We start from the raw sequence: 20,787 nt of genomic DNA, 5'->3' as shown, positions 1-20,787 counted from the left end.
ATGGGGGGACATACCATTAGCCAATGACGCATTTACTATTAGCACCCACTGGAACTGAGCTCTGCAATGTCCCATGTACCACATACTTTCTTTTCAAAACGGGATTAGATGAAAAACAGGAGAGATTTTACTTCCTCTTTCAGTACTGGTTCAAACACAACAAAACACATCAAGAAATTATATTGGTTCAGTTGCTGGAGTCAGATGGAAAAAACAAAATTTGTTTTGGTTAGAAGAATGCATGTAGAGATATGGATTTAATATTTAGTGTAGTGGTTTGGCAAGGTTTACTTAAAACATGGGTTTTCATTTCGAGTGGCCAGTCATCAGCCTGTTTGTTCTCATGTATTTCTGGAAAGCTGCCCACGTTAGATTTTGCAGAACAGCCTTGCAGGTTTTTGCGTACCTTTTGTAGGATAATACAGAAAGAGAACTTGCAGAGCGCACTGCATTAGCTCTGAAAACAGGAATACCTGTCTTGGGGCTTGGGCTGATAAGCGTGGCTCTCATACAGATTGGTGTCACTACAGTTACTGAACGTAACTCTGAAAGATGTCTAGGAACTTGAAAATAATTAGTCATCTTGCTAATAATGCATTTTAGCTTACGCTAAGAGCCTAATCCTTGGAAGTTGTAGATTAGGCAAGGAGTAGCTATGATTAATGTAGGCAGCCGTGAAGCCAAGGCATTTAACATCCATGCATTGTGATTGCAAATGGTGATACTATGGCAGTGGTGGGTGTTCTGCTTTTGGAAGAGAGTGAGCAACAAGTTTATGGCCAAAGGGAATTGGAGATGTGGCCTCAGGGATGCCAGGGAAAAAACACATAATCTGAGTTTAGTAATTATGACATTTGCTTCTAATAAAGTGTTACGCATGTTTTGTCACTTCTGACTGACAGTCAGGATGACTGTTAATGATGTTGCCTTGATAATTCTTGTGCATAATGCTTGACAGCTTATTGTTTTAGTCTAGTTTTCGTTACTCGGGATGTATACTTCAGCGGGCAGGTGATGGGTTTCTACTCCTGCCTTGCCCGCACTGCCCAATACATTAATATTTCTATGGCATCAAGCAACAGGTTGGTTGTTTTCACATCATAACAGCCGATTTGCAGGATTGGGTGGAAGATGGAGATGGTTCGTGTTTTTAATTGACAGTTCTGGGCACTCTGTAAATGCAGCTCAACGTCAAATCATGCTGGGAAGCAGTAGTACAAGGAGTTGTAATTCTGCTTTATGAAGAAAGCCCAGCTCTCAGAGAGCTCTCACCAGACAGATGCACAGAGCCACTAGAATGAGGTAGCTGTTTCATGCCACTGGCTCCTGCGTGTCTTGTCCCATATCTTTTATTTTAGCGTCGTTCATTTACTGTTTCTCCCCACTATTAGCCTATAGCTGACGAGCATAAAGTTCTGATAGCGAGTCTCTTGATATACATAAAGTATCAAGTCTCCTGATTTTGCCTTTTTTTTTTTTCCTCCTCCCTTCTCTTCTAGTCTGTTGACGTTGACTGGCCTCCAGCCCTGGAAAATTAACTTTTCAAGCTGGGATGAGGAAGAAGCATCTCCTTTGTTGGCAGCTTGTTACACTACAAAGTATTGCAGCTTGGTCTCAAAGTGTTTCTGTTGAACATTTGGATCATGTTGATCTGCCCAAGGATACTGTTACTTTGAATACATTTTAAACACTCTGAAACAGGTAGTGCTCATTCAATCTCTAGCCTTATTTTGATTGAATTAATCTAGGCATGAAAAAGATTTTGAGAAGCAGTGTATTGGTATTAAGTCTTTTTAAAAATCAATTAAGAAAAAGATAAATGGTGTAACATGCAAATGGTGTACTGAGCCAGTACATCAAATATGTTTTCTGCAGTATTTTAAAATGTTTTAATTAAAAATAACCCTCCCTCAAGGCAGATTTTTTTAAACTCTTTTTATATTGGATGCTGCAGCTTTTCTTGTCCAGATGCAGGTAGCACTGAGTTACCTAAAACCCTGTCCTAACTTTTTCTGCACACTATTGATGCTGGAGTATTTCCCAAAAGTAAGGGTGAATCTGAAATCAGTAGGATAGCGCCTGGAACGAGGCAGCCCGCTGCTCTCTGCTGACTTCTTTTTGGTCAGTGTCAAGTTTCAGAGATGGGCAAATTTGTCTCCCACAGAAAGTACTTTTCAAAGGGAAAAGCAGCTTTCAGAGGAAAACTTTGCACTTAAAACCATGTTTTTCTCAGTTAAAAACATCAGCGATGCTTCCTAGAAACAGCAGTTGAGGTACTAAAGGCCTCAGCAGCTCTTTGACCTGCTTATAGTCCTCTGCAGGCGTAGGATTTCCCCAGCTGAGTCACGGTATATAAAAAGATTGGGAACTCCTGGCAGTGGTACCAGAAAAGAAAAATAGGAATAACAGGAACCTCAAAGTGCAAGCAAATATAAAATGGACCAAAAAATGTCAGTATTGAGAGACCAGGACAGATAAAAAGCTTTGCTTTGTAGCATAATACATTTTTTCTAGTACCTAACCTTGGATGGATGCCTGGAAGAGTTGGAACATTGCCTAGGAGCTTGCTGGAATAGAGAAGACAGGAGTTTTTTTGTCTGTGCTTGTGTGATTTTAAATGTTTCATACAAAGCACCACTTACATCTTTAGGAAAAGCCACTTTTATACCTGTATCATGTTAATCCATTAGGAAGATGCTTCTGCTTACTGGAGGTACAGAAGAGAGTTAAATTATGAACAAGAAATTAAGGTTTGGAATTTAAGGGCTCTTCATTAATTAAAATTTCAGTAATAAAAAGGGTAAAATTTCAGTAATAAAAAGGGTAAAAATTTCAGTAATAGGGTAATATTTGCCAAGACAAACCACTCTTTGGGGACTGGTAGGACTACTGCGGTGTCTTACCTTCAGTTCAGTGGTGATAAGACCTCATAATGGAACAGCTGTGTGGTATCTTTAGCTGAAGGTTCAAAAAGGCATCAATTAATACATTTTCAAGCAGGTCCTGAAAACCGATCTTGAAAACCAAGTCTAACTATTATACACTGTCTGGAATGGGCTTTCAAAACTTCTCTCTCATCGTGTGTTTTCCCAGTCCACTAACCTAAGTACGGAAGTAGTTCAGAAGCTCTTGTTTTTCTAACCCCAAAATAATAGGAATATGATTCAGACAGCAGTATTTTTTTGTTTTTAATCTTAAAGCCGTTATGAGCAACAGCTTCCAGGAGTAGTCGTCTCAGATAATAATCTGTACCCAGAAAGGAAGTGTCATGAACAATGGAAAACTTCAGAAGCTGAATTCAGAAAACAAACAAAAAAAGAATTTCAGTCTCATGTCTGTGATTTCTTGAAACTCAAAATGAACTAAAGTATGATTTATAAATTCCATAAAGTACAGGGGAAAAAATGTAAACAAGGCTGCACTCTGGACAAGACAGACATTGGAAGAGCTGTTCCAAGGGGGCAACAATGCTAACAAGGCAGAAGCAGAAAGGTCTCCTGCTCCTGTTGTAGTGCAAGGACACTCAGGGCACTCCCACCTGCAGCTCTTTCTGCAATATTCTGTACGTTATCATGGTGACAGTGGAGATCGTGTCAAAAATCAAAGTGCAGATGAGTAAGACTATAAAGATTACACTAAATGTGCTTTGTCTAATCTCTTTAATGTACAGTGTAGAGGTCCACCAAAAATTCCTAAATTACTTGCTTTTATGGTGTGAATTATCCAAATGAGGGGAAGAAAAGCTGACAATGGAAGTATCTCTGCAGCTCTTCAGACAGTTATTGTTCAGTGATCATGTGGAAATACAAAAATGAGAGCTGTTATCTGTTTTTTTTGAACTTTGATTACAAAGTCTACAGTTTCTAGTACAACGTAAACACTTTTGAATTACCATAATCTGTAGTGAATATTGCTGCAATAATACTAACGTTGTACTTCGGCCTTCATCTTATTTTAAAAAGTAAAATACCTTGTGAGTACTCAAATAGGACATTTTGTTAGAATAACATTTAATCTTTTTCATGAGGCATGTGTGAAAGGTGGATATTTTCGAGCACGTTATGTGACAAATACTAACAACTGAGGTCCAGTTTTCCGTCAAACCATCCTCTTCTGCGCTAAAAGGACTCACAATAAAGCTGTTGTATTTCTCCAGGCAACTGCTCCCTTATAATGTCCCTTTACATTTTTGTTTTTACATCAGCTTAGCTGCACCTGGAAAAAAAGCTGTCCGAGTGGTACAGCTTCAGAGCGTGAAAGCATCCACCCCCTCTGCCTAAGAAGTTGATTGCTCTGCCACAAAAAAATTGCTGAGTGCAGATGAACCATTACTGCACCCATTGTCTTAGGTTTTGTAGTGGCCAACAGTGACTCTGAGAATGAAAAGATTTTAAGAAGCCCCAGGATAAACAACCCATAACCTTCTCCCAGTTCTCTGGATTTCCTGTGGTGAGGGATGGCATAAATCTGAGAAGGCTGCAGAAGCCAAGTACTTGGTATGACCAGTTTTTTTAATTACCAAACCAACTCGTTGACAAAGGAAAATAGAACTTTGAAAATATTTAATTATACAGTAAAAACAAATTGTACTATTGAGAGCTTTCTATGAAGTGAGTAAAATGTTTACATTTAATATACTTAAAATTGAGAACTTCAAAGAAAGAACTGAATAAACAACACATTTCAAGCTTTCTTTGTATTTCTTTGGTCTTTCTATTACTTAAGCATATTACTACAGAATATACTCTCTCAAACCTGTGTAATCAGTGTAATGCATTACAGCAGCAGCACCTGTATTGCTTCAAATACCATGAATTACTGCAGTTAAGGAGTCACTGCCTTCCTGTAAACCACAAAGCTTTTTTGGAGGTCTTTACGCCTCACGTACAACTACACACCTCAAGTGGCTTTTTTGATTTGGGGTTGTTTGGGTTTTTTTAATATATTGGAGTGGATTTTTTATTGCTTCTTTCCACGGTGTATTTTTAGGTTGCCAAACAGTAACAATTTGATCCCTAAGCCTTATCTGCCATACAAAACAGCTGTGTAACTTAAAGAAATACACTCTCATATTTCTTGCTGTGTTGCTTCTTAAAAAAAAATTAGTAATAACAACATAGCAAAGCCTTATAATGCAGAGTAGAGTGTCTCACTGAGCCAGTTATTCATGCGAGTTCTCACTGAACATCAGGCTAAGAATGAAGACTGGGAATTAAGTGGAAGGGAGGAAGTTCTGGTTTCTGGTACAGAGTATAGAAGAGTGTTTTAGCTAGTATGGTATTAAAGTGTTAATAGAGAGCACCTACATAAGGCTGCCCCAAGACTGCCTCTGGGTTTATCCCAGAGCTTTCTTGGGATGGGGAGTAGGGAAGCAGGATCTTAGCCTTCTTTTAAGCAGTCACTTGCATAGCAGGAAACTGCTGGGATGCCTGAGGAAAGAATAGGTAGATGCTTCTGCTCAACATATTTCTGCAGTTCAAAATAACATACATATCACAGCTACACACACAAAAAAAAAAACTTCCATAGAAATAACAGTGCGCTCCATTCCTAAAGCAACAGGGGTTTGTCATTTAAAATAGCGCACTTGGGATGAAGTGCAGAGAAGTCCTTACTTTCCATTCATTGCTTTTGTGCAGTGATTCATTTACAACAGAGCTAGACTGTTAAAAAACTCCAACCTTCCGGTCTTTTAAAAATATATCTAACAATGACATAGTCATTAAAAAAAATTTTAGAGTAAATTTGCCTTCAAAGCAAATGGAGTGTGGCAAAAATGTGACAAGTCATGATCTTGGTTTAGGAGAAGATATTATATGAAAGAGGGTAAGAAACTTAAGCCTTTCAAGTAAGTTAAGTAAAACTTTTACTATTGTTAGGTGAGTCTGAACTAGCGTGCTCATGTGCAGGTATTTTTCCTAATTTCTATCAAAAATTTAGTTTTCATAGCAAAAAAAATGTTATTTTTCAAATAATTTTAACCCTGTGAAGTATTTGCAATTTTAACCCTTCTAAATATAACAGCTTTTAGTCCCCAAAGGTAAGGAAGATTCAAGTGTTAACACTTCCCTTTTCCAACAATGTAAAAATATGTATACAAGGTACTTTCAGGGTACAGAACCCGCAAATGCTAGTAGCTACTCCCACCTCTCTTCTTTATAGGCAGCAGTCTTTGGGGTGTGATATATAACTTTAAGTTAGATCAGGAAACTTGCGTAGTAACATTCTGAAAGAGAAAACAGGGACTCCAGAAGGGTAAGTTACTCCTCTTCACACATCTATAGCCACCTGAGAAGCGCTACATGCTCGCTTCCAGCGGCTCAATGGTTATAGCTTTGTAATATGTTATCAAATTGGAAAGACTGATAGAGCTCATCAGTGTGGACACCGTCGGTGTCATAGTACTGGTTATCTGCAATGCTATTCTGATCATTTGGGATCGGGTTGGCAGATAATCTCGACTCACTTAAAACTTCTTCGTCTATAAAACTATAAGCTGCTGCATCAGCTAAGGTAGCTCGCAAATTAAAAGGTGTGCTGCTGCCCAGGGTTGCTACAGGCGGGCAAGTTGGAGGCACCTGAGGGAGCTGCTGCCTGGGATTGCTCGCATTTAACACTGGATTATACTTTTCGAAGTTTATACTGGTGCAGTTCATGTCATCGGTCTCCATGTTCAGGATGCTGGCTGTGGGCACACTAGTGGGATGAGCCTGGTGCACGATGCTGTTACTAGAAGCACTCTGCACGTCTGCAGTTGACACCGCCACTGCTCCCATCCCATTTGTGCTGCTGAAATTCCGGTAGAAGCCTGAATCCTTCTCATCAGGCCAGTTCAGAGGGCTGTCATGAAAAGTCAAGAGCGAGCTGCTGCTCTGAGCAGCAGACTGGGACACATCTGTCACAAAGCTGTTCTGTGGGTGCGTATTTAGCAGGCTGCTGGCTGAAGAGGCGGTACTGTACAGCGTCTGCCAGCATGAGAGCGTGTCTTGCTTTCCTGACCCCACCTGTGCTGGTGGATGGGGAATCTGGTTGCAACCAGGGTAGATCTGACTAGTGCTGGGCAGGGTTCCTAGCCCCGGCATCATCAGCGTGGATGGAAACAAGTTTGGTTCTATGGAAAAAGAAAGATATGACTGCATTTTAATGACATTTTAAATATTTTTAGAATTGCAAGTGATAAAAAGCAAAGTAAAAATGGTGCTGTCTTAGTAAGATTATATCATAGAACCACTAAGACTGGAAAAGACCTCTAAGATCGTCAAGTCCAACCATCAACACACCACCACCATGCCTACTGACCCATGTTCTAAAGTGCCACATCTACATGGTTTTTTTAACACCTACAGTGATGAGAGACTCCACCACTTCCCTGGGCAGCCTGTTTAAATGTTTCACCACTCTTTCAGTAAACAAATTTTTCCCAATATCCAATCTAAACCTCCCCTGGCGCAACTTGAGGCCATTTCCTCTCGTCTCTATCACTTCTTACTTGGGAGAAGAGACCAACAACTGCTTCACTACAACCTTCTTTTAAGTAGTTGTAGAGAGCAATTAAGGTGACCCCTAAGTCCATGTGCATGTGCACTATCGTACATGCTGAACTGCTCTCCAGGGTGGACCTCAGATTTCTGGACAGCAGCAAGACAACACCTCACCCCTCTATGGCAAATGCTGAAGGTGACAGCTACACTTATGGCAAAGTGGGGTTCAGTTTTTACAGTCCAAAGTACCAGTACCTACAAGAAGAAACCCTGAAGAGAATATTAGCATTTCAAGCAAAGAGGAGGGAAGGCCAGGAACTGAGTGTGCGTTTGAAGGGCTGAATATCTGAACTCAGAGAAAATCGGTGGTTGTCTAAATTAAGGCTGAAAGCTAGCAACGCTTTAAGATGAAGAAGGTGTAGCCCTCTCCATGCAAAGGGAAAGCTGCAGCATCGCTGAGGCTTTGAGGAGAAACCAGAGGAGAAAAAGGAGGAGAAAAACTAAGAGATGGGTACTACCGCTGCCCTGGGAACTCCAGTGGCCACCTGAAAAATGCCCTTCCTCACAGCCATCAGGCACTATTTGTTTCAAACCGCTATTGGACTGGGGCATGCAGGCAAAAACCTACCTTTCTTAATTAGCTTCACTTCAGAAGAGACAGCAGGGAATGGAGCTGCTTTGGGCCTCTCCGTCACATTTGATCCTGCAATGGAAGAAAGCATGACTCTACACTGCATTTTTGCTTTTATAGCAAATACTCCATCTAAATATAAGTTGGCTTGAACAAGACAAAGACAATTATTTTCCTTACCACAGTCCTGTATGAGCTTTTGCCAAGCCAATGTCGATCTCTGCCTTTTTGCTTTGTTGCCATATGGATCTACAGAGAAAGGAGTAGAAGGAACAAGTGTTACATTTCTTTTTGATATAATTAGTAGAGGAACTTTCCAAAACTTACACTAGTAGCTCATAATTGTAGTAAAATATATTTAAAGAAAACTATTTCAGATGTGAGAGCACTAACCAAGACGATGTTATTAACAGTGGCTCAAGACATTAATTGAAAGAGGGAGCAAACTGACTATTTTTACTTTTAAAACCCCAAAATCTACTTTGTAGAAGGAGGATTGTAGAATTTTTACTAATTAAGCTACTGTTCATAATCAACACAAGCACCAGTTATGGCTTTTAAGAAACATGGCTAATTGGAACCATACCCTTTTCATCTGGTAGGTATCTGAAATCCATAGGTTCACTGACTTCCTGGTCTGAAGGTCTTCGCAACTGCATTTTCACTGTGACAGGCTCAGTGATGTCTTTGAGAAATGGTGGTGTTCTGAACACAATTGCAACTTGACGATGAACATCAGCTTGTGAGAAGGAACCCTTGGCCTCCCAGTTGTCCAAGACAAATCTGACTTCTATATCATCTAGCCCATAAGAAACAGAAGATGCTTGTTAACCTGAAGAACTGAAAACTTGCAGCAGTAAAAGGGTTAGAGAAACAAAGAAGACTCGGAATTCAGATGCAAAGTAAATCGCTCAACTTTAATGGGACTGAGTATCTTTCAGAGGTACTGAGAGCCCTTGAACCTGAAAGCTATTCTGCCCAACTATAAAACCCAACCACTTACACACAAGTGTGGTGAAGGGCTTCTGTTCCCGGGCTAGAAAGTGGTAGTGTCAGCCATTAGGGACAGAGGGAAAGAAAAAAGACTAGGCAAGATTACCTTTCTGAACTTTGTCACACAGTAGAAATATTTCATCTCCTCCTTTTACACTTCCACAGTTCTTGTTCACACGACAAATTCTCAATTCTGCTGTGTTGGGAGCTCCTGGAAACAAACAGGCAAATCTGATGATAAAGGATTACTGAAACTTTGCCACTACTGAAGATGAGGTGGTTGAAGTTAAGGCATGTGGAGGAAAGGCGACAACTGGAGGAGCGTGACATCCCTAAATCCACACTAAACAAGCCACTCCATACAGGAAATTCAGAAGCGGGGTTAATGTTCCATGATTCTACAGCTCTCAGCCGCTCATCTCCAAACACGAGATACCAGTGCAACTGTGCCACTTACTCCCTAACTATACTAGAGTAGTCCCAAACCAGCTCCCTGAGTGGTGTAACTGTGCTCAGCAATGCTGCCCTTCACGCTGCAGAATTCAAAGCTGAGGGACTGATTACGTGTTAGTCATGATTCAGTGGAAAATGCTGGGCTAAGAAGTCAAGAAAATTCCCCTCTCAGTATCAGGCATGCTTGGCCATCAAACCTCTCCTCTGTCACCCTCTCTAGGTGTTTGAAAGCAAATCTAGGAGTTCAGTTTCCAATCCTTTACTCTGAGTAGCACAATTCATCCCAAAATGCTCAAATATCAACTCTAAAACGCCTGTACGTGGACAGCACTCAAGACGTTCTGGAGGGAGAGCTGCCCTGTGCACAATCCCTGTGAAGGATCATACATCACAATAAATTTACCACCACCCAAGTTTGCACACTGCAGCCAAACAACCTGACGGCTACAAGGGGACTTGGGTGAGATGGAGACAAACACTGCCTGACAGTGTCTGGCCATGTTCAGGAGCAGCAGCTTTTCTGCACGGTAAATACAGACAAGACACTACTACAAGAAAGAACAGTCCCCTTTGGAGCTTCGTGGGCTATGTTACAGGTTATTTAATGTTACAGACATTAATGTCGCAATATAGTCATTCACAAGTAAAAAAGAACAAAGAAAAGCCAGAATGCAAAACCACTCTAGAATGCCAAGTTCACCTACTGTGCCTATATGCTGTGTTGATACTTTTAAGTATGCGAGCACACCCCAATTTTAAGACCCCATCTTCACTTAATATACAAAAGTAACTGATGCACATTTCTCTGCTACTGTCTGTGGCCCTATTCCTACTTTTCTGCACACCCTTCCACCCCTCCAATCCCCACAAAATGACACCACGCTATGCCATGATGTTCTTGTCTTGTTACATTAAGACATAAGACATCAAGACATCAACTCCAAATGTATTTAAAATGCCTGGGAGGATCTGGCTGGTGCTGCTTTGCAACCCAGAAACCGATCCTCCTACTGCCACAGAAACATGAGGCTCCACTGCCACAGGCTCACTGTTCCAGGCACTGAGATGAAATATAAAACCAAAGCTCATGGCGTCACCCTCAAAACAAACAAAGAAAACAAAACAAACCACCCCCAAATCCTACTTTAAACTCTCAGCTTGAGTCAATTCCTGCCAAATATTTCATGGCACTGTACAGGTATGCTGTAGCACAACACAGACTATGCTTATCCCAGAGGAGGCCACAAAGATGAGCTGGAGCTCCAGTAAGCTGGAGCACCTCTCATATGAGGACAGGCTGAAAAAGTTGGGGTTGTTCAGCCTGAAGAAAAGAAGGCTCCCAGGAGAACTTACAGCAGCTTTCCAGTACTTAAAGGGGGCCTGCGGGAAAGCTGGGAAGAGGCTCATTATCAGGGACTGCAGGAATAGGGTAAAAGGGAATGGTCTTAAGATGAAAGGGGAGATTTGGATTAGATATTAGGAAGAAATTTTTTCCTGTGAGGGTGGTGAGGCACTGGCACAGGTTTCCCAGAGAAGTCATAGATGCCCCATCCCTGGAAGTGTTCAGGGTTAGGTTGGATGGAGCCTTGGGCAGCCTGGTCTGGTGGAAGATGTCCCTCCCCATGGCAGGTGGGTTGGAACTGGATGAGCTTTAAGGTTCCTTCTAACCCAAACCATTGTATGATTCTAAGATTCTATGATAACAGAGCTCTTAGTAACCTCAGGCCAGACACCAATTACATAGTTGCTATCTGCAGCTATTACTATTGTAATTATTAGGAGAAGTGGGTGCTGCAGCCTCATTTACTACATGCCACATGCCACTTCGTTTGCTGAATGAATCAGAAATTTTGAAGGGAGGGGAAACAAAACAAACCCAGAAACAGCACAGGATCATATGATTAACAGTGTCATTGTGTGTTTTTCACAGGAAGGGTAAATTAAGAATTGCAAGGAGAAGCCTAATTTTACCTTTGTTTCACTTCTGTCTGCTTGAATGGCACATGCTGTCCTTTTAACAGGTTTTTCAAAAGGTCTCCTAGGCTGGATTTTGTTGTTCCTGTTCCTTGCTCCCCAAAAGCACATCCCTGGTAACAAATTCCTAGAAGAATGAGCTTCTCGCCAAATATCACATCACTTTCAACAAGGGCAGAATACCATGTTCTCCCTAAGCTCATTTCTCAGAAACAGCAAGCTGCTTTATCTGACTCTTCCCAAAGAGCTTTCAGCATGGTAAGATACGCAACTTGGGAAATTTCTGTTCAAAACCAGTCAACTTTATAAGCAACTGAAAGGAGAAGTTGCCTGTAGTACTGCATTTTATAAACTTGCACTCTTTGCTAAGGGATAAACGGAGCTGGTGAAGAGTCTGGAGCACAAGTGTTATGGGGAGCTGCTGAGGGAAGTGGGGCTATTTAGTCTGGAGAAAAGAGGCTGAGTAGACCTTAACTCCCTCTACAATCACAGGAAAGAAGGTTGTAGCAAGGTTGGTGTTTGTCTCTTCTCCTAAGTAACAAGCAATAGTATGAAAGGAAATAGCCTGAAGTAGTCCCAAGGGAGATTTAGATTGGATATTAGGAAAAATTTCTTTACTGAAAGAGTGGTGAAGCACTGGAACAGGCTGCCCAGGGAACTGCTGGAGTCACGGTCCCTGCAGGTATTTAAGAGACATGCAGACGTGCTGCTTAGGGACATGGTTTAGTGCCTTGGCAGTACTAGGTTTACAGTGCGACTCGATCTTAAAGGTCTTCTCCAACCTAAAGGATTCTGTGATTCTTTATTACGTTTATGTTACTCTCATGTACCTCTACTATTAAAAGCAGGTGAAGATTACAAAATATTAGTAGGTGAAGACAATACCAGATTTAAAATGTGCAAACTGATTTTCAGAAAAGCTCTGAATACCTTTTTGCTGCTAATCTGAACAGATCTGTGAAAGCTTGAAATCTAACAACCAAGCCTATTGCACTGTATAATTTTATCTTTTATCTGAAGTCATGCCCAGATCCTTATGACATAGGTTTAAAGAGGCTAACATTTCTTAAAAGAAATTCAGATCTGAAACTGCTGTTCCAGACAAGAGCAGGGTAATTTTTATGATTTGTGACTGCAGTCACGCACTGTTTTATTTACACTGCTTCTATGTTACATGGAGGATTTGAGATACCTATAGCACATCAGAAGCTGCCCACATACACCCACATTAAAAAACCAAGCTTCCCCCACCACAGAGCTATCTGTCATTTCAGCAGCTTAGCAAAGACTGACGTCAATCAACGTAGACGAGTAATCATGATTTTGCATATTTCTAAATGGCATCTGAGACACAGCTGCAAATCTTGTACATCAATTTTATCTCAACCCTAATTACTTTACTACTACCAGGGTTCTCAATAATACAATCCACAAAGCTCTAAATTGCAGATAATTCTAGAAGAAACTCTAAAAATATCAAAACCACCCAAGTTCATACCCAGCGCTTTCATAGTGGTTAAGCCCACAGCAACACAATTCTAAAATCAACTTGATAAAATGCATACCTCCTTTTATTCAGTAGTTTCTGCTAAAATAATGACCTTAAATATTTAAAACAGAAATTCTTTCACTGCAGGAACACAGACCACTGCTAAAAGGTTTCCAATTATTGAAAGCTCTTCTGCTATTCCTCTCCAGGAGAGGAGTTCAGCACATGTCGAGGGCTAACATCCTCAACTGCAGTGACCTGCCAAAGCTATACAGAAGTCCAGTTTTGTGGAATGTGGAAAATGATGCCAAGAAGAAGGGATTCACTTACTTCTGCACCCTCCCTAAGCATGAACAAACATTTCCCCATTACCTGTGTATACACGGGAAATAGCAACTGACCAGGATACGAAAGGGATATATAAAAGCATTAAGAGAGCTTCCCACTGGGATCTCAACCTCTTTCTCTCAACCTCTCTCAAGTCCTATTCCAGAGCTTCAGAAGGCAAAGGCAAGACTTTGAACAGGTACAAAGAGGCTTTAGAGAACAACCTTGGAAAACAAATCAGTCTTACGGCAGCCACCCATCTCACTAGTATTTATTTTAATTGTTTGGCACCTCTGCAGCAGGCCTTTCCTTGCAGTCATTGCTGTGATATGTGAACAAGAGCTCAAAAAGCACCCGGACGCAACAGACAATTCTGACTCTGGTCAGCCAACGCTTCACACTGGGATCACATTTTGAGTATGTGCTCGCGGACTTGCCATGTGTAAGACACGCATCCAGCAGTCCCAAGCCACAAAAGTGACCCAGAAGGCTGGCAGAGACCTCAGAAACCAGCCTGACATTCTTCATCCCAGGCAAAAGTGAGAAACAGGGGGGGAAAAACAAAATACACATTTGACTGAGTTGGTACTTACTGTTGTCATAGATGGGGTTGGAAATCAAAGGAGGAAGAGCCACCGTGTAGTTGCCGTGTTTGTCGGGGAGGAAAGCTTGGAAGCAGAGGCGGACGACATTGAGATCGTACTCATCGATGTTGTGCAGCTGTTCTTCAGGCACTGAACAGCAGAAGACAAGACAAGACTGAGGATTAGTCATCAAAATCAGCAGTAATTCTTTAACAAACTGGGGATGAATCTCCACTAGTAAAAGAGATGGTGTTGCCAAGGCAGACAAAACATGCCCGTAGTCCCTGCTAGCTTTACAGATACTGCTTGAATAAATTCCTCATACACAACAAATGATAATAAAGCCTTTAATGCTTTCCCTTCATCAAACAAGATTAAGCTGTCCTAGCTCTCCAGCTGTTTCTTGAGTCTATTTTCCTCACCCTGCCTTCTGGCCCAGTTTCATGTATCTATAGTTTAAAAGTCATTCCCTGGATACATTACTCTCATTTGTGTGTAACAAAATTTACAAAATGAATGCTGCTGCTTGAAGAGAAATCTTTCAATACAAATAAGAAGACCTAGCTGAAGGTTTTCAGCAACAGTGAGGCACTTCCACTGCATATCATTGGTTTTCTCTTGAAAATGAGACAGAAAAATTATCAGAAGAAAGTTCCTGGTGCAAGAATGAAGATGAAACAACATAAACCATTTTCCTCCTCCCATGAGCATCTGTGTCACTTCAGTACCTCTGAGAGCAGTGATCAGCGATGTCATTACGGCAGTTCTGCAAAACAACAAGCAAACCCTTGCTGGAAAGAATCCGTTTCCATACAGACGGTTTGGCTTGATGATCCTAGAGGTCCTTTTCCAACCTCAACGATTCTATTATTCTACATTCCTCCCAGTGTAAAACACGGTAATGAACAACCCAAGCTCAGCACTTCAGTTTTGTTCACTCTTTCACTTCTTTTAAATTCGAGCCATAGGACTCATACTCTTAGCTTAATGGATGATTTTGGGAAAAGCAGCCCTCTCTGTATTCAAAGATTTCCTCTAAGGTCTGACATTAACTATTATGTTGACAGTCAATGCTAGCAAAATGAGAAACTGATTTAATTTCATTTAAGTAGAAGTACTGATAATTAAAATAATTTAGAGTGGCGGTCTCTCAAAATTTTTCAAACCACCAGTTCAGCATAGTTAAATACTCCTCACAATTACCTAGTGAACATGTACTAAGTCAACAGGTCACAACCTCTCAAGTTCACTCCTTCCCCTGCCCTTTCAAAGGCCCCTCACAAGAGTAAAAGATTAAATGTGTCTGCAATAAGAAGCCTGGGGATCACACTATACTGATTAGACTGCAATGCTCTGACCTTTAACATTTATCACTGGGTTGGTCTCCACCCCGCCATGAGTGGGATTCCACAATGCCCACTTGAATGATTTCTTCCTTTCACCTTTTGATAGTGTGAAATAATGCACTGAGCTCAGAATACTTTCCACTGGCATTTTTAGTCTTTGTGGGGCTCTGAACAGCTCAGTTTCTCCTGGTCTACTCTAAGAAGAAATTAAATCAGCTTTCCCTTTTAAGAGTCCGTGACCTGCACTATTTTAAGTCAAACATATTAGTGAGCACAAACCTAAGCAGCAGCTACACAGGTAACTTCAGAAACACTGGTGCCCAGAGGAGTTCTGACAACTGTATTATCAGATATGCAGAGCAAAGTTTATTAATGTGCTTCATTAGCTGACCTGCTAATTTAATAACCCTGAATTTTTAGAGAACAGATTTGGAACACATGGCTGTTCAGCCTAACTTAGGTTTGGCATCTCTGCAGCCCAACTGGCTTTTGACACAGTCCAATTTAGAGGGGAAAATAAAAGTGCATTCCCTAGATTGCACCTTGCAGAAGGGATCATCAGAGGAGCGATGCTACTTTGCTCCCAGTAGCTCAGGTGATTCTTCTAACCCATACTCTGACACCATGGCAGACAATTAATTCCCAAGGACACTCTGGCACCAAGGCTGATGGTTGTATGTTGTATTAGCCACTGGTGACTGTGTGGGTCCAGCCAGAGTCCAAGCGGTAGTCAAATTTCAAACCTCTTAAAAACTAAATTAAGCATAGAGATTCAATATCTTTGGTAAGTCAACTCGCTGCAGACAGAAGCCAAACACAAAATCTGGACCTGGCTTTTGATTCTGAATCAAAACTTTGTGGTTGTGCAATCAAGTTTCTCTCTCCCAGCCTAAAGCAGTACCAGTCCTGCACCACATTTTTGAGAGGTGCAGCAGTCTCTTCCTCAGAAAAAAATAACAGCAGACTTAAAGCTTAAGAGAACTCTGTAAGTGCAAAAATATGCTAGACAGGGAGAAAATCAGAATTCTAATATTCAAATTACATCGTTTCCTATACTATGAACTTTCAAAAATTCCCAATAATTCTGTTCAATCCCTGATTTAGAAAAGGTTTAGCGTGCCAATAACTGCAGAAACAGAATGACTGTAAACAGTTCATTGTATTACAGCTAAAAAAACACTGCTCCTAATTTGCATGTTCTTATAAACGATTTAAGAAGTAAAAAAACATCTGTAGTTTGAAAGAAGAAGTGCTCAGTCAAGACTGATTCCTCTTGGGCTATTTTTAACCAGATGAGAAGAACATAACAGAGCAAAAGAGAACAAGACAGCTGCAAGTCCATCTTGCGAAGACATACTTAAAAAATACAGAGGCGCTGGATTGTATGCTCGTATAAAGCAGCATGCAGCTTCCATTAATTTCAAAACATATTTCATTCCAACCTACAAGACAATCATCCAAACAAAATAAAATGTTGTTATTTTTATCAAACATCTAATTCTGCTCCCTCTGAAGTCAATTTGAGAGTAGCCACTAACTTGAACAGATGTTGGCTTACACCTTAGGAATATTAAAACCAAACAAAACCGGAGCAGCCAAACACACTGACTAATGCCTGGAGCCTGCCAGAGGGAGGATGGCTGTTTTGTGTCATTCAGTGTTATTTTACTGACTTCTCTACAGAAGGACAAGAGACAGGGTTAAACCTGACAAACTGGAAGTTAAGACATGCTGTTGAAGATTTGGGGAACAGAAAGGACTGGAGAAGAAGAGAAGCCACTCCATTAGCCTCTGCAGCTCCACACGTGCAGCTCTACTGAAACCAGTGCCATTATACATACGAAATAGAGAGTGTTGCATGATGTAGATATGGTTAAAAAAGGCTCAAAAATGACACAGGAATAAAAGGAAGTAGTACACTGCTTTTGGCAAGAGTTCAACTTCCTCTTCTCACTGCTTCTTGCTGTGCGGTACCACACCTTGCTCTCTTCATATGAATCCAACTGAAAGAGCTGGAACCCAACCAACCACCTGGGTATGTTCCTATGATGGGCCAATCTAAGAAAAAACTAACCTTATCCTGGGAGAAATTAATTTTCCATAATTATCTATGCAAACAGGAGTACATGGAGGAATGTTTGTAAGTACAGATCTTTTACAAGGGGATGAGCACTTTCAAAAGTAATGCTTAGCAACTCAAATACATATAAATTACAATTATATTAATAAGGAATTAAAATTCCAACATAAATATGGGGCATGAGGCAAAGAGTCCATAAAAATACCACTACCACAACAGAAAAAGAAAACTAGCCCCAGCCAGCAAGATTCTGGCAATAGCATTTGAAAAACTGAGTTACAGTCAAACCTGTGCAGGAACCAGTGTTCAGCCTGAGAGGGGTTACAATACCCAGTAAATCCTTTATAAATCTGTTTATGACTCTTCAGAAAGAAATGCTGATTCCCCAACTTAAAAACTAATTACTTTTGAAAGAATCCTCTAATCCACTATTGTGGGAAGAGACTGATATAATCCCAATGTGGGCATAAAAACACCTCATGCAAACTAAACTGTGAACCCCTTCCAACCTGAGCCAGCTGATCTGAACAGCTCACACCACGCAGGCATTAGGTTCAGGTTGGCCCTGTCTCAGGGATTTGTCACTGAAGTCCAGAGGTGCTCTACTGGGTTTTCACTGAATGAGAGAAATTCTTGGCCTTGCCCCTCTAACACAAAAATCAGAGACCTTCCAGGTCCAATCAACCAAGATGCAATTCCAAGTTCAGGCACAAAATTAAATATGTTGATAATATCAGGCCTCCTTTTTGTTCCCGTTGATTATTTTCTAATTTTTTTTCTATTGTAAGAGTCTTCAACATCAAGAAAGACCAATAAAATATCATTTATCTGATGAAATTAGCTCTGATGTTTACTCATAAGGTGACGCTACAGGGAAAGTGAAAGTTTATTCTGAACACCGAAGAGAAATGATGAAGTGTTTGGGTTTTTGACTGATAATGTGATTAAATAGCAGCTTCCTCACACACAGCCCTCTGCCCAGCTTCTAGACTAATGATGTCAGAAACTTCTGGAGTGGGTGGAGTTGGAGGTACTTTAGCATCTAAACTTAACCTGCATGGAAACTTCCAGGGCAAATGATTTGGTGTGACACATTCAGAGGGCTAAGCTGAGAGTACCAGCATACCCTGCAAAGGGACATCTTGTGACCTTCCCTTCCCAATGCGGGGCTGTGGTGCCACATGAGCCATGCTACATCTGAAATAAAGAGAATGACCTCTTGCAAACAAAAACACTTCACCAAGGAGACTGCTCAGGAACACACATCATTAATAATCACGATGAGCTGTATTTTGCCTTTTCTCTTACGCAGATGATGGTTTTTAATTTAAGGATATGCTGGGAGCTCAGCTTCATTCAAGTAATGACACAGAGGTGGTTTGCCTCAAGCCTTTTGGTCATGGAGCACAAAGGTACCCCCTCCTACCCCCAATACCAACTGATCAGTTTAACCCAGCCTACGCCAATGGTTTTATTGTAAAAGGCTGACTCTGCTCAGCCTTCACTGCCAGCACTACTCTAACACTGCAACTAGCTCACATGCGGTGAATAGGATCGAGGAACTGGTCTGGCTCCAAACTGACTTGCCAGAAGAAAAGAGGAAAAGGCTTGTTTTCAGTCAGTCAGTTCCCACGACTGCTAGCCCTGGCACAAGGGAAATGGTAGAAGCAGGCAGAGGCAGGGAAAGGAAGGATTGCATCTTCCAGTGCTGGTGCTGATTTATGCCAAGTTCAACCAACCAGGGAAATCTGGTGCAAGTCACAGATCTCTCTTAGCACCCAGGAGGTTCATTCCAGATTCAATTACTCCTCCCAGCCTACACACTGCAGCCATGGCTATGATCGTGTGTCTTATCTGACAGCTAGCCATACAAAGGGCTACAGCAGACAAGTGATGGAGCCACACATTAAACTGCCTGTGTTTTGACTGGTGTATCCTGTAGCTGAACTCTACACAGAGAAAAAGGACCTCACCAGCTAGTTCATTTGCAGTTTCCAAGTGAACAACAATCATACAGGTACTAAGGAAAGAGCAGATAGTCCTGGTGCACTATTCGTCCCTTGCTGTCAAAAGCAGAATATTGTGCTCCCTTTGTACCTAGGCTTAGAAATTAGACGCACAGTGGTGGACAACAAGTCAGGCTGTTCAGCTACACATCCAAAGACATAAAGATCACCTTATTGGCACTTGCCGAGAGGCAGAAGCTGGGAACAAGGGAAGGACTGCGGCAGCACTATGTTACTTCTCACGTTACACTCACATCTGGTTTATACTGCTGTGATCCATGGCAAGGTAAAGGCCATGGATCTGTTCGAGTAAGCCCATAGGAAGGCCATGAAGATGATCAGAGGACTGAAGCACCTCCCATACAAAGCTGAGAAGTTGGGCTTCTTTAGCCTAGAGAAGGCTCTAGGGAGTCCTTATAGCAGCTTTCCAGACCTTGAAGGGGGCCTACCAGAAAGGTGGGGAAGGGCTCTTTATTAGAGATGCAGGGATAGAACAAGGGGGAATGGTCTTAAGATGAAAGAGAGGAGATTTAGATCAGATATTAGGAAGAAATGTTTTCCTGTGAGGGTGGTGAGGTACTCTAACAGGCTGTCCAGAGAAGTCATGGATGCCCCATCCCTGGAGGTGTTCAAGGCCAGGCTGGATGTGGCTTCAAGCAACCTGATCCAGTGGAAGGTACCCCTCCCCACATCAGTGACATTGGAACTGGAAGATCCTTAAGATCTTTTCTCACCCAGACCATTCTATGATTGTCTAAAAGATGACTTTAGATGTACCTATAAACAGAACATGCGTCAGCAACACCCAGTTTTAGGAAAACAAAAACTGAGGGGGTTGATGAGAGCAAGTGACTGTAAAATTCAGATACTAACCTACAGTCAATAAGTGCCCAAACTATTACAGCTACATTTCACCCATGCATCTTTCAGGCTGCTTCAGTATATAGAAGTGGCATCATCCCCGTTTCACAGAAGAAAGAAGCACAGGGAAGGTGAATGGTCTGGCCTGATACAAAAGCAAAGGGAAGAACTAGGAATATTAATTTAAACTTTCAAGAAGCAGGCCTTGCTTTGTCTAGACAACGTTTCTCTGAATCTGGGTTCCTTTTCTAAGTTCCATCTGCAAAAAGGGGAAAAATGAAACAGATTTCAGCAAACACATCCAGCAGCGCCTGTATGTTTCCAAGACATTTTTTAGTAGTTTGTTTGTAGCCCAAAAGAAGTTGTCAGCGTTTTTTTCGTCACTCCAGTTGGCAATTTTGCTTTTCATTTTTAAAAAACTTGAAAAGGTGCTGTCCTTCAGGTTAACATAATTTAGCATAAATAGTAAGAAGTATTTGTATAAGGAGCAAAAGAATAAACAGCTTTCCAAAGGCAAAAGCTAAAGTCATGTTATGATCAGAACATTTAGCTTTCCTCAGAT

At 41.3% G+C, this 20,787-nt stretch overlaps 2 protein-coding genes across 9 annotated transcripts in view; one reads left to right on the top strand and one right to left on the bottom strand.

Moving 5' to 3' along the window:
- Positions 1–2,842, top strand: part of PUS10 (pseudouridine synthase 10) — a 34,992-nt gene extending 32,150 nt beyond the window's left edge. For all 8 annotated transcript variants that reach the window (XM_054063519.1, XM_054063524.1, XM_054063520.1 and 5 more), the window contains one exon: positions 1,500–2,842. In XM_054063519.1, coding sequence (XP_053919494.1) covers positions 1,500–1,538 — 39 coding nt within the window. In that variant the 3' untranslated portion in view covers positions 1,539–2,842. The remainder of the gene's footprint in view (positions 1–1,499) is intronic.
- Positions 2,843–6,306: 3,464 nt separating this feature from the next.
- REL (REL proto-oncogene, NF-kB subunit) overlaps positions 6,307–20,787 on the bottom strand; it is a 34,556-nt gene continuing 20,075 nt past the window's right edge. The window contains exons 5-10 of the mRNA XM_054063529.1: positions 13,942–14,082; positions 9,212–9,316; positions 8,699–8,911; positions 8,293–8,361; positions 8,110–8,184; positions 6,307–7,111 (exon numbers count right to left, since the gene is read on the bottom strand). Coding sequence (XP_053919504.1) covers positions 6,321–7,111; positions 8,110–8,184; positions 8,293–8,361; positions 8,699–8,911; positions 9,212–9,316; positions 13,942–14,082 — 1,394 coding nt within the window. The 3' untranslated portion in view covers positions 6,307–6,320. The remainder of the gene's footprint in view (positions 7,112–8,109; positions 8,185–8,292; positions 8,362–8,698; positions 8,912–9,211; positions 9,317–13,941; positions 14,083–20,787) is intronic.

Source organism: Cuculus canorus, chromosome 3 (genome assembly GCF_017976375.1).
Source record: "Cuculus canorus isolate bCucCan1 chromosome 3, bCucCan1.pri, whole genome shotgun sequence".
NCBI lineage: Eukaryota > Metazoa > Chordata > Aves > Cuculiformes > Cuculidae > Cuculus > Cuculus canorus.
This window is presented reverse-complemented; position numbering and strand designations above follow the sequence as displayed.